The sequence below is a fragment of the Drosophila montana genome, unplaced genomic scaffold, assembly GCF_035044405.1.
Source record: "Drosophila montana isolate Dmon_TW-CO22-7 unplaced genomic scaffold, ASM3504440v1 contig_3517_1, whole genome shotgun sequence".
Taxonomy (NCBI): Eukaryota; Metazoa; Arthropoda; class Insecta; order Diptera; family Drosophilidae; genus Drosophila; species Drosophila montana.
The window spans coordinates 49,871-64,313 of NW_026998396.1; the positions used below are offsets into that span (position 1 = coordinate 49,871).

The following is a 14,443-nucleotide window of genomic DNA, read 5'->3' on the forward strand; positions in this document are numbered from 1 at the left end:
CGATCGATGACAAATACCCCATTCCCACAATTTCGACAATCTTGTCGAATATGGGCAAGGCCCAGTGTTTCACAATATCAATCAAATCGCTTTCATCAAATCGAGCTCGCCGAGCAAAATAGGGAGAAAATGGAATTTTCCTTCAACAACGGAAAATATGAGTTTTGCAGACTCCCCTTTGGGCTGAAAAACGCCCCGAGTATTTTCTAGATGGCCATCGATGATGTCCTCAGAAAGAGGATAAGCCAACCGTGCTACGTTTATGTAGACGACCTAATTATCTTCTCTGAAACTAAAGAAGGCCATATTAAGGACATCGGTTGGGTCCTTACAAGTCTTCATGATGCAGGTATGCGAGTCTCCCAGAAGAAGTCCACGTGTTTTAAAAAAAGCGTGGAATATTTGGGATTCATCGTATCCAGGGACGTGATAAAGACCTCACCTCAAAAGGTGCAAGCAATCTTTCCCAGCCCCACGCACGCTTTTTGACCTTAGATCATTTCTAGGTCTTGCGAGTTACTATCGCTGCTTTATTAAAGATAACGCCAAAATCGCCAAGCCCCTCACGGACGCTCTAAAAGGCGAAAATGGCAAATCAGTAAAAACCACTCACGAAAAGTGAAAATCGAACTAAGCCAGAACCAGTTGCAAAACTTTTCAAGGCTAAAAAGTATCTTGGCTTCGGAGGATGTTCTAATAGAACATACCCCGATTTCAAAAAACCATTTGACCAAACCGCCGATGCCTCCGGTTATGGTCTAGGAGCTGTTCTATCTTAGAACGGCCGCCCAATCACGATGATTTCACGCACCTTGCATGACAACGAAAAAAACTTTGCCTCAAACGAGAGGAAGCTGCTCGCCATCGTTTGGTCACTCAAAAAGCTTAGAAATTATCTTTATGGGGTCAGGCATCTAAATATCCTCACAGACCACCAACCACTTACGTTCGCAGTTTCCGATAAGAATCCTAACGCCAAGACAAAACGTTGGAAAGCGTTAAGCGATGAGCATGGCGCGAATCTAATCTACAACCCGATAAAAGAAAACTTTGTGGCGGATGCCCTATCACGCCAGCTAGTAAACACTTTAGAAGATAGCCCGGACTCGGACGTAGCCTGCCACAGTGAGGAATCACTCACTTACACAAGAGAAACAATTGACAAGCCAGTTAACAGTTTCCGTAATCAGATTAGAAGAAGCAGAGGCTCCCCACGTGTGGAACTTTACTTATTTTAACGAAAAAATCAGACATGTAATTAGATACTCCGACCGCGACACGCTATGGAAAACATTGTTGGACGCAGTAATGGTCGATGTTGTTAACGCAATCCATTGCGAGCTATCGATATTGGCATTCATTCAACACAAACTGGTCGAAACATTTCCTTCGACAACATTTAAACACTGCAAATTCCTTTTTACAGACATTACCGACCCTTCCGAACAAAGGGAGATAATGATAATCGAAAACAACCTCGCTCATCGCGCAGCCCAAGAGAACGTGAAACAAGTCTTAAGAAAATATTTCTTTCCAAAGATGGCTAGGCTAGCTACGGAACTAGCGCTAAATTGCAGAACCTGTTCGATGGCAAAATATAATCGCCACCCAATCAAACAAACCCGCGGACAGACACCTGTCCCAACCTACGCTGGAGAAATACTCCATGTCGACGTGTTCTCAACAAGTACAAATTCCTTCCTCACCTATATGGATTAATTTTCTAAACTCGCCGTAGTACAGCCGATAGAATCGGCAATCTTGCAATTGGTTAACCTTTTCCCTAAAATTACAACAATCTACTGGGATAACGAGAAATCGTTGAACTCCGAGACAATCAAGTCCGTTCTATTGAACAACTTTAACATCCACATTGCAAATGCACCCCCACTCCACAGCTTTTCAAATGGGCAAGTTGAAAGGATCCATAGCACCCTCACCGAAATAGCTCGGTGCATAAAGATGGTTAAAAAAATCGACGACACGGCGGAATTGATACTTATGACCACAATAAAGTACAATCGTATAATACACTCGGTAGCAAATAAAAAACCTATCGAAGTAATTCACTCCGCTCCCGCCAATGTGGAGAGAGACATAAGCAAGAAAATCCAAAGAGCCCCGGAAAAGACCCTAATACAAGCGAATAGAAATCGCGAATATAAAACCTACTAAGTAAACGACAAGGTATGGTTAAAACAAAACAAATGCCTGGCTAACAAACTAATATCCCTGTGTTCTGAGGAAATTGTAGACGCAGACCACGGGACGGCCGTTCTAATTAAAGGTAGGGTGGTCCATAAGAACAATATAAGATAAGAAAAAAACATGGTTTCGGCTTAAAGAATTATAAAACATACTTAACTCAATCCACAAAAATAAAGGAGCAGACAAGGCACATTTGTTCGAAACAATTTTGGCAAAAAATCGGATCGCAATAACTGATTTACAGAATTTAATATTTTCAATTACTCTCGCTTAAGCGAATCTTATTGCCACCGTTATCTTAGACGATATTGACTTAAAAGAAATGGCCATTGGTCTCCTCACAAATATTAGTGTAGCAGATCTTTTAGAAGTAGCTAATGTTAAGGCTTTTCAAAATAACGATTTACTGTACTTTTTAATCAAGTATTCTAAGCCCAAGTTAGTTTGTAGGAAGATTACTGTGCCCGTACAGCATAGGGGAGTTTCTCAGGACTTGGAGGACGACACTGTTGCTGAATGCGGAGCCCACATCTTTGCGGTCGATGACTCCAAATCGTCGATAAGCACCTCCTTCTGCAAGATGCGGAGCACCTCAACCTGTGCTCAGAAGAAAGTCTGCGGAGCTGTGGCTCACTGCAGCACGCACACCAGTCAACTGAACCCAGTCACTATAATAGACGAAGGACAACAATGGCGTCTCACAGTTGGTCTCCGGAACATTTCTGCACTCTTTCGACGATAAAGTTGCTATCAATGAAACTTTGTTCACCAACATCTACGGCGTCCTGAGAAAGAAACCAGCGGTATCGGCCTTGTCACATATCAACGTAACCGAACACCGAGAGCGACTGAGTTTGCCGCTTCTCCACGAACTGAGTGTGACAAACCTCCAGTACATCGAAATCTTAACGGCTGAGGTAACCACAAAACCTGGCTTGGCTGCACTACGTTAGCAGCCGTATAGGTTCTCTACGAGATCGCCCATGTAATTCGCCGCCATCTTAAAACTAGACGCCAGCCTGAGTTAATTGCAAAACTGAAAGCGGGAATTCGGAAGGCCGAGGGCGGCCTTCGCTTAACCAAGGGAGGAGTTATCACAAAGAGGTTCGCTTCTGCCGATCCCGCCGAGAGTCCGGATGCCGTCGATACAAAGTAGCTACATTGCTCATATTCGTTGACTCTGCATTGCTGCCGGTCAACGGCCACAGCAACGAAACCCGATGCCTGGCATGCGCGCGCTGAGTGATCATCCAGAAGTAGTCACGAGGCGCTAGGACAGCATTCTGCCGCCGGAGCCGCCGCGGCATAAGAGCTTTGGATAATTTAGCTTTTAATTTAGACTGTTCGTTTTTAAGAATGCATTGTACAGCGCACTTCGTGCCTAAATAAATATTTTGACTAAAACTCCAAGTATTTTATTGCTCCACCCGTCGGTCAGCATATGGTATTATCGGTACTGTGAAAACTTGTTAATTTATATAAAGGGTCTTTGTCGTGTACGGATCGTCAAACTCCTTCGACCATCTCTTGATGAAACCCAAAACAATTATGGCCTTATTGACCACGGTCTGATCAAGGATGACACCTAGATCATTAACTTAATTAGAAGTACTGTTAACACGCTCGAGCGGTAAGCTGTCAAGGATATAAGAAACCAATTGATAAGGGCTTCTATAGAAAGTCATTACCTTACATTTAGAGAAGTTAAAGTTTAAGAGGTTGGCTAGACACCAATCCTGAATCGCATCAATGTCAGCTTGTAAAAGATAACATGATGCCATATCTTTATATGCAAGGCATAACTTCACACCGTCTGCATACCTTAATATTCGAGAGTGGGACAGTATCGAGGGAAGGTCATTAATTGAAAAGAGTAAACCCAAAAGATTCTTTTCAGAAATACGTTTTAAAATTTTACTTAGGTGACTACTGGGATAGCTAATGTAGGCAGCTTAGCCCGCTACTCTTTACTCTTTTCGTCAATGAACATCCCTCTATATTGTCTTACTCTCACGTTCTAGCGTATACTGATGTTGTAAAGTTGTGCCTTGCATATAAGAATATGGCCTCATGTAATTTATCTAAGCCGACATTGATGCCTGTCAGTGTTGGTGTCAAGCTAAACTTTTAAATCTAAGCTCCAAATATGTTACAAGGTAATGACTTTCTACAGAAGCTCACCCAAATGGTTTCTTACACCCTTGACAGCTTACCGAAGTTTACAGTACAAACATAAATTCGACTCCCATGTTACGACCGAGATCAATAGGGCAAGAATTAAGTCTTAGGAGTTTGACGATCCGTACACGATTAAAAGGATTTTTTTATCTCTGGTACGACCTATTCTTGAGTATACGTTATGTTTCTAGAATTGAGTCTGTATGGAAACAATTCTTGTTTGCTTTCGTGTCCGATTGGACTTCTGATGACAATTTTCCCTTCTTGAATAACCGTAGAATTATTGATGGTGTTATATTTATTCAAAGGGATTTAAGACCTAACACTTAAATTGCAATGGTAATGGAGTCCAGCGTCTTTAAGTCTGAGTTTCACGTCATTCAGGGTTGGCTCCAGATGGAATCTTGAAAAAGATCTTAGGAAAAATATAATAATTTCCTCACGGATAGCAGCACTCGACCAACACAGGGAACTTTTTGGGTCTCTAGTCACGCTGGTATCTTCGACAAAGAAGTAGCAGACGAGCTCGGAAGAAGCCTTTAATTTTCCTCCATAATTAAAACAGAATCCTGTTATGGGATTTCGTGATTCCGTGGTCTTCCACCAACGCCATGGTGGCATCATATTTCCATAAAGAATTAGCAAGCATCTGAAACTCCATCCAAAGATTCTGCTGATACTGCTGGTCAACTTCTTGACAAGTCACCACACAGAGGAAGACGCAGTTCGGAGTACCGGACGCCGTCCCAATGCCATCACCCACTCTTCCCTGTGGGAGTCCTTTTAAGACTATACACGCAAACACATTATTGTTATAACATAAAACACCGAGTTACTGATCATTTATAAAAACATTTTTATTAAACAGAGGTCTGGGTTTGTGTTTTACATTATGGTCCCTGTCAGCCGAACTTTTTAAGCTTGGGCTGCAATATCCAAAGCGCGTCGCAGATCATCTATCAACTCGTCAGAGTCTTCAAGACCGACTGACAAACGAATAAGAGCATCAGTTATACCCAATGACTTTCGGTCTTCAATAGGAACAGAGGCATGAGTCATAATTGATCTTAAATAGAATGAATTATAAAAATAAAGTAATCTGTTAATTAAAGAAATCGAAAGACTCAATATTCTTGTAGAAGTAGACCAACATAAACATATGAAAACAAACTGTACTTTTCGTAAAATAGCTAGACTCTTAAATAATTGTTACAGCATACTAATAATAATACACTTTTTATGAGATTGGTACGAAACATTTAAACTCCTACGATATTTGAATTTATTGAGTAAATTAAAAGAACTCACTTATATAAAAGTAAAAATGCGACTGATATTGATTTATCTTAAAGCTTCTTTCTCCTATAAAAGCAGTCAGCTTAAAACCAAAAACGTGATTTGATTCTAGAACGTGAGAATCTTGAATGCACTTTTCTTTGTTCTTTACATATTTATATCCCCTGAAGCAAAAAGGAGGCATGCAAAAAGTAATATTCATACTAATTCACAAAGAAATATATTGGCATTGTGCACAATTCGTTTTGTTGACCACGTACGCAATTTCAGCCCTATTAATGCTAGAGACTATATATACTTGTGTAAGTTGTTGAGCAATGTAATCTTCACAAAGCGAACACATGCTTTTCGTGAGCATATCCTTTGATATTTATTGCAACACTGGCGACTAATTACAGCCTGGGTAACTAAATTCAATAGCCCAAAACTGTTAGGTGGTCTCCAAGGCATACAAAGGCTACTCCTCATGATTTGAAATTTCAAGAATCTAGCTCTTATAGGTTCTGAGATTCTTGCGTTCATACATACGGATAGACAGACGGACATGGCTAGATCGACTCGGCTTGTGATGCTGATCTAGAATATATACACTTTATGGGGTCGGATTTGCTTCCTTCTGGCTGTTAAATACATTTTTTCAATGGGTTCAGGCTATAAATTAATCTAATGCATACACTATATTTTTTAAATTATTACTTACGGTAACTCAGCTAAACTCTCATATCCGCCAAGACTTTCTGCTAATATGAATAATTTAAGAGCCTTTAAGAATGCTGTGGCATGCTTTAAAGAGCCTTTTATGTAAAATGAAAACACTCCGCTATAGCCATATGTCTGTTTTAGAGCTATAGAATGATGTGGATGCGATTCCAGCGCTGGATGCAGTACTTTTTCAACAAAAGCATGTGATTCAAGAAATTTCGCAATTGCAATTGCATTTTTTTGGTGCTGTTCCATACGTAATGAAAGTGTTTTCAGACTACGGTTAACCTGATAGCAATCAAATGGAGATGGAACTATACCAACCGCTGCAAAAGGTAAGGAAATAAATGAATATTAAAGTCTTTTGTACACCTTCATCAACAAACCATTTTGTAAAAATTTTAATCTTGTATAAAGATCTTCACAGTTCATTGTTATACCACCCATAACAACATCAGTATGTCCATTCATGTATTTTGTTAATGAGTAGCAAACTAAATCAGCTCCTAACTCAAGCGGCCTTTGGAAATAAGAGGTCAGGAATGTATTGTCTACCGCAACAATTATGTTTCCTTTTTCATGGCATATTTTGGCAATGGCTTCGATATCCGCAACTTTGATTAGTGGGTTTGTCGGCGATTCTATCCAAACGAGCTGCAAAGATAGTTATAATTAAGTATTTACTAGTGTTTATTATCAAAAACATCTAAAGTAAGTTACGCAAACACGATGTAATTAATTGCGGGATTACGTTTATAAATAATTTTATTTATTTATATACTTATTTTATTTTACTTTATACACTGAACCTAATGAAATGGGTAAAAACACAGGTAGAATGAAACATCTTGGATCCTATAAAGTATATATATGTATATATTCGCATGCATGAACGCGTCGATGTCAGAACATATAATAGCTTGAGACTTGCAATTTCCAAGGTTGGTTCTCCTAGTGCCCGCACAGTATGATTCAGAAAATCGATAAATTGCCCCGTGTCCAAAAAATTGAGAAAAATTGAAATCTAAAGGCTCTAGATATTAAGATCTTGAGCACTAACCATACAATGCATAGACATGTCAAACAGCAGAATGATCATATCCCGATATATCGTCAACGAGGGAACCCCAAGGGTTCCTGCGACCATTTTAGTGTGCCCAGATAGAGTAAAACTGCTGAGAGTGGCAGCCAAAAGTCCGGCCTCAAAAGGCGAACGTTCAGTATAAAGCCGCATCTCGCTCAGCGCACAACGTCGCTGCGGCTGATGCTATTTTTTAATATATGAATGTTAGTTTTAAATCCTTACAGCCAAAATTGTACAGAGTTTGCCTCGCTCCCACTCATTGCTTTGCGCGCTTTTGAACATCTCTTTCTCCCTGCATAGCTTCTCAAAAAGACCGAGATCTACAAACATATTTATGTTTGTGTTGTGTGGATGTGCGCACAAGTAGATCACGGCGTTTGTCGCGAGCCAGACGCTTCAAACGCTCTATCATGTATTTCTTGGTCTAGTCAGGCATAATGAGAAGAATCTGATCTTTTTCTATTTAATAAAAACTTGAATGACCTAAATGAAATATTTATAGTTTATATTCTAATTTTATTGTTTACTGTGGGGACCTATTTAGCTTAAAATAAAAAAAAACTAAGTCATATTTCTGCAAGGGTAATATATCGTCGGCATGACAAAGATTTCTAAGAAAAGACCAAAAATTGAAATGTTAAATTTTTGCGACATGCTACTTGTGCACTCGCACACTCTTTCGAGGAAGCAGTCGTGTGATATTATAAAAGGGTTTGGCCTGTTCATGTTTAAAATTGCTATCTTCCATGCTTGTTGTAAGGGTTTTTTTTTAATAGATTCAGTTTCTCAAAATATATATGAATTACCTTTGTCTCCAATTTAAAGGCAGATTTAAGATTGTCCAAATTAGAAGCATCAACAAAAGTTGCGGATATTCCCAAACGTGATGCAACTTGCCTGATTGTAACAAACTAATTGTGTTTATTGTTATGCACAACTTGTGACAGTTAAATCTTACCTTATCAGTCGATTTGTCCCACCATACACATCATCTCCCATTATAATGTGATCTCCGCTGTTGAGCATTGTAAGGACAGCAGTAGTTGCGCCGAGCCCAGATGAAAAAGTTAAGCCATATTTTGCATTGTCCAGTGCTGCTAAGCAATTCTCTAACACATTTCGAGTGGGATTACCACTTCTCGAGTACTCATAACCCTATAAAAAATTTGATAAAATAAATATTATGTAAAATGTTCTTAAATTTAGATTCTGAAGTTAATAAAAGGGTTCAAATGCTTAAGTTGAGATTATTTGTGTTGAGGAACAGATCTATTTCAATGTGTAACCATTAGATTAATTTCTTTCTGACCTATGTAAATCTCATGCAATTTTGTATGCAGATCTTTACGGAAGCACCGATGGCGGTCTATTAAATTAAAAACCATAAAATTAAAGGATTAAAGGAAATTCTTACATTCTTGCTTCATTATGGTCAGCACCCCCTAGCCGTGGATCGAGTTCGAAAGGATTAGCGATAGCATGTGTCTGTATGACACGATTGAAGTATATATACCAGCGACAATGCAGAGTTCTTCGCTCTGTTTCCGTTTAATGCAGCAAAAACCATAACGGCGCACGGTGCGTTGCCAAAGTTGCCGATGACATCATTTGGTGGTGATAACAAGAAGGGGTCACTTTTCAAGATTTGTTTGAAACCACTATCCACAATAAACAACATTTGATAAGAACTCAAACTTGCATTATTTGAAGTATTTTTCGTCTAATGAAGCAGCCCGCTTAATATATCATTTGTCAAGTACAGACGCGGTATTTAATACTGCATGGGAACGCCTAATTGAGCGATACAACCGACTACCTCCAGTCGATAACTCAATGCCACTTCCTGTCGATAGCATTGTTGCCGAAGGTGGCAGATAGTGCAAGCGAGGCAAACAGGACGCGACTGCTGGATAACGTATTTCGGCTTGCAAAAATAGATCTAAACTTAACAATTGATGATTTGTTCCAGTTCCCGAATCCTACTTTCGGGAATTTCATTGGTAAGAGCTGAAGCCACACGGGGTTTGAGTAAGCTGCACTTGAAATCACAGGTGTCAAACGACACACGAGAAGAAGCTTGACGGACATGGTGATTTAATTCCCACTCCAAAAATTCTGCGAGTTAGAAGACACCAATGCTGGCCTACCACCAGATACCGAATATTTCAAGGTGGAAGAACATTTTCGTGATATACAGTCAAGAGATTCCAAGGGTGGGATATCTTCAAGCATGAGATGAACAGATACAACTTATATCACAAGCACAGGTCAAACTGGTGTAGCTAGGTTTGTTCACTTAAGTGAGAGCAACAGTTGTTATCGCTACTCACGACTTTATTCTTCTGTTCTCTACATTTGGTTTTCATTATTACTTAACCTAAGGCTGAGCAGTCCTCAGGGGCAGCGATGCCTTTTGTATATAAGTCGTTTTATATATTACTTATAAACGAGTATAAATATATTATGTATAAGCGGCGGAAAAGTCGCTGGTGGGACAGAGCGTATTGTGCACGTATGTAAGCGGTCAATGCATGGGACTAATGCTGACGCGGCTTGTTTGTAGTCAAGGCATTCTGTGCCGATCATATTTCGGGCACTTGGACTGCAATTGAACATGACATATGTTTATGCAACAAAGAATAAATGTCTTTGCCTTTTTAGCATTTATGTTTATGAGTATATATGAAGTACATACTGGATATATTGCTCAGTACAGTAAGTTCTCGATATGTGCACACTACACTGGGAAAATGAGTTTCAAACAACAAAAATACATTGACACATTGGTAAGCCCATCTCAGCACTCTGGAATACAGCATGAATTTGAGGAAGTTAGCAGACAGCACAAAACGACAGTTACTCTCTGATTTTTGATTCGCTTGGTCTGTAGGACTGTTTTTAGTTCAAGAATTTATTTCAAGAGCTTTTAGTTGTCCTTCTTCTGATATTCAAGTTTATATGAAACATATTTCTTGTATTAAAGAAGTTTCTTCACACGTGCGTGATAATGACCTATTTATTGTGTTGGGTGATTTTAATTTGCCGAACATCTCTTGGTAACTTTTCACTGCCGAAAATTATCTAGTGCCCTCAGAACAGCATGACTTTATAGATTGCATGCTTGACCTTTCGTTGTTTGAAATCAATTCAATTTCTAATCATTTGAATAGAACACTGGATCTTGTATTTGTTAACGACTACCTTACTTCTGATGTGTCTTGGTTCCCTCCTTTATCTCTTCCTGAGGATGTATACCACCCTACTTAAGAGGTTGCAATGTTCAATTGTAATCCTCTCATTTCGTGCTCATCAGCCAATAAGCCCGCCATTGCTTTCGCAAAGGAAATTATTCATTGCTGAATCAATTTATTTTGCAACCGATTGGTCTTTCTTATATGACTCGGTTGACATGAATACTGCTATTTATTTTTTTTATAACACCCTAAACTTCCTCTTAGATATGTGTATTCCCAAGTTTCTTAACCAATCTTAATGAAATTTTCGACAGTACATCTTATTGTAGAATAGAATATAGAATATTTGTGTATTCTCAATTCAATTGCATAATTGTAGCTTAAATTGATTGGCAATACAAGTTGGATAATTAACTTGATTTATAGCTTTAAGGTGGTAGCGGGGAGGTGGCGATAGGTATAAAATGAAAGATATTTGATATATATATACTATTCAAGTTTGGTGACTCTAGCTCATATTTTTTACGACTTTTCCCAAAAAACAGGATTTCGATATCGATTTTTATCGATTACTTGGAAACGGGGTAAGCTATCGAATATCGGAAACAAACTCGATCTGCGCGGGCACTGGGAGGACCAACAGCTAAAATTTCAAGTCTCTAGCTCTTATAGATTCTGAGATCCTTGCGTTCATGCATACGGACAGACGGACGGACGGACAAACAGACGGACATGGCTAGATCGACTCGGCTATTGATGCTGATCAAGAATATATATATATTTTATAGGGTCGGAGATGCTTCCTTCTGCCTGTTACATACATTTGCACAAATACATAACACCCTTTTTACCCATTTTTAATGGGTTCAGGGTATAAAAACAACTGCGCTGCGTCTACTTTGCTATTTGACTTCATATCATTTGACTGTTCAATGCAAATGCTGCAAAATGAAGTTACAACAAATTTTATCGGAATGTGAAAGCGCAAATGACTAACCCAAAAATGATGTCACAATCTCAGTGACAACGTCAAATTATAGAAGATGAGTCGCAACTTTAATAGTGGTATTATTAAGAATGGCATCACCGACAGAGCAAACATCGGTTATAGTACCAGCGCTAAAAAACAATAAAGATTTTGTTGATATGGACGGCATAATGGCAGAATAGTGGACAATACAGATATGAAGCAGCATTTAGACACTAGCGAAAATTTTTACGTGATTAACATCGAATAAATTAGAGTTACGAATGGACAAAGGCGAATTATTAGGATGAGGTATCAAATATTTGGGTTTCCTTATTTCTAAAAAATTATATTCAGGCAAATGAAAAGGGAATAGAAGCGGAAAAAATGATTCTTACACAGGGTAAAGTGTATATATTTCCGTAGATTTTTAAGCGGAAACAATTGCTAAGCCATTTTCCGATTTAATAAAGAGTATAAATAATTTTGTTAAAAATAATAGAATTTTCCAACACTTATTTTAGCAATTTATGATCATGGGCATGACACTAAAATAGATAGTGACATCAGCTCTTTAGAGGTTGGTGTCGTGTTAGTACATAAAAAAGACGATGGAAAACTTCATCCGGGTTTTTATTTCTTAAGGCGTACTACAGAAGTGGAAAACAAGTACCGTAGGTTTTAAGTAGAAACTTTGGCAATGGATAAAAAGGGTATACTATTTTTGTGTAAATGTATGTAACAGGCAAAAGAAGCCATCCCCGACCCCAGAAAGTATATATATTCTTAATCAACATTAATAGCCGAGTCGAAAGGATTAATAAAAGGATTTCATAACCTATAAGAGCCAGAGACTTTTTGATATATTGAAAGTTAGTTCTCTTAGTGCCCGTGGGTTTGTTTCCGATAATCTATTACGTGCCCCAGAAAACGAAATCGGTACCCTTGCGCTCTCACAGCTTAAAGAGCGAAAATAGGGCCGAGGCAATTATGTTTGCATGTGTGTGTCTATACATACACCAAAGCATATTAGTAAGTGTTATTATTCCGTACAAATTCGCAAATTCGGCAAACAATTAAGTTCGTTGGTTCGCACCAATTCCGCATTTCCACAGACGACATAATATCAATATCGCCAACGCCAACGAATTTTTAAGTTTTGTCGGATTTGCTTCAAACTTATTTTCAAAGCTCTACACAAGAACCTAATGAATACGTGTTTCAGCGATTTGGGAAATTTCACCCGCAGCAGTGGTTAATTGTCGGAAACCATTTTATTTTCTTGGTTGGCAAATGCGGGTCAAAGGTTTGATAAACGAAAGTTTATTCTTAATTTTCAAGATTTTCACCGCAAGAATATGGGCGGAAACCATTGGTTCCAACACTTGGTTCTTTATTCGATGCAGTTAAAACATATTTTTAAATAGAAGTTCCCCACTTCTGAAGATGGGTAAATTTCAATATTCCACGGGCGTGTACTTAGTGGAAAGGTATTATATAAAACTTTTAGCGAAAAAAGAAACGACCCTAAGGGCAATACACGCTAGTATATATAGTATATACATATAGATAAACATTTTTACATCAATTTAAGTACCGCGAATATCAATATGTCAATACACATATTAATATGACTGAATAAAGATAGCAACATCTATTGCGTACGTATTAGGTTATTTGCCCAAAATAATAATTTGTATATTAGCTAACATACATATCTAAAACAACTAATTCAACACTGGAACATACATACATATGTATGCACATAAATATGTACATATGTATGTATGTATGTATAATGAATGGTTTCACAACGGTCTCATTAAACTATGATTTGTTTTTTTCTTTATTTTTGTTCGAGTAGCTGGAGTACGCGTTTACAATGATCATGTCTATATAAAACTTAATAGACAGCCATGCATAATTTTATGTATGTGGACGTGTCTAACTTACACGGTGCTCTCCTGGCGAATCCTGTTTGAAAGTAGTACTCAATGATATGGGAGGTATGACACATGCACTTTTCCACTGCTCCGGATCCTGACCGGCGTGGATTGATTTTGTAGCAAAGCCTTTTGGCTGAATCTTAAAACTCATTTTCAATAAATAAATTTCAATGGATACGCACGCGACAAAGTCTTGTCAATCACTGTTTAAAAGAACATGGTTTTTCTGTTCTAACTAATATTGATTATAGCCCATTCACACTAGAAAGTAATTATGGAACGAAGGGAATACATATGGATATACTTATAATACCATTAGGGATTCCATACACTTTTCGCATTCTTTTAGATACGTTCTTTTTTTCCTGTTTAAAAATGATTCAATTTTTACAAAAAACTAAGGATTCAAAAATTTATAGGGAACTAGCGGGTTTTACTCGACTTTGTCCGTGGCATGTTTTGTTCTTAAAATTCTTTATATTACTTTTTCACCAGTTTCTCTCCGGTAAAATATAGGACTCAACTTCTATTTTAGAATATGTTTAAATTCCATCGAATAAAGAACCAAATGTTGGAATCAAAGAAACTTTAAATACATTTTCATAAAGATCTGTGAAATTAAGTTTGAAGCCGATCGGATGGTAAAAAAAAAAACTTTCATATAACCATTTTTTGGCAATTTACCATGGTTGCGAATGAAACTTCCAAGTTTGCTGAAACAGGTATTCATTAAGTTTTTATTTAGGGATTTGAAAAATGGTTTGTGGCAAATCGGCCTACATCTGACAAAAACTGTAAAACACGTCTCAAATTAATTTTCTTAAAGATCTTTGCAAATGAGCTTCCACTGACAAACTTTGCCCATTCA

The 14,443-nt window shown here is 38.1% G+C and overlaps 1 protein-coding gene and 1 long non-coding RNA gene across 2 annotated transcripts; one reads left to right on the forward strand and one right to left on the reverse strand.

The window, feature by feature from the left end:
- Positions 1-5,222: 5,222 nt before the first annotated feature.
- Positions 5,223-13,790, reverse strand: LOC135435136 (cystathionine gamma-lyase-like). Its single transcript, XM_064692039.1, has 6 exons — positions 13,583-13,790; positions 8,427-8,623; positions 8,275-8,365; positions 6,771-7,038; positions 6,383-6,710; positions 5,223-5,452 (listed from the first exon to the last, which is right to left on the reverse strand). The coding sequence occupies exons 1-6, from the start codon at positions 13,724-13,726 to the stop codon at positions 5,302-5,304; spliced, it is 1,179 nt and encodes a 392-aa protein (XP_064548109.1). The 5' UTR covers positions 13,727-13,790; the 3' UTR covers positions 5,223-5,301.
- On the forward strand, positions 11,818-13,633 carry LOC135435137 (uncharacterized). Its single transcript, XR_010437340.1, has 3 exons — positions 11,818-12,032; positions 12,154-12,342; positions 13,494-13,633. It is a non-coding gene; the product is annotated as an uncharacterized LOC135435137 (long non-coding RNA).
- Positions 13,791-14,443: the final 653 nt, after the last annotated feature.

Bases quoted from the DNA above. Each gene is read 5' to 3' on its own strand.
- LOC135435136 (XM_064692039.1), bottom strand. From the start codon at position 13,726: ATGAGTTTTAAGATTCAGCCAAAAGGCTTTGCTACAAAATCAATCCAC. The intron at 6,711-6,770 runs GTTTGTTGATGA...TACCTTTTGCAG, and splicing joins ATTAAAATTTTTACAAAATG to CGGTTGGTATAGTTCCATCT. The intron at 5,453-6,382 runs GTAAGTAATAAT...ATTCTATTTAAG, and splicing joins GAGAGTTTAGCTGAGTTACC to ATCAATTATGACTCATGCCT.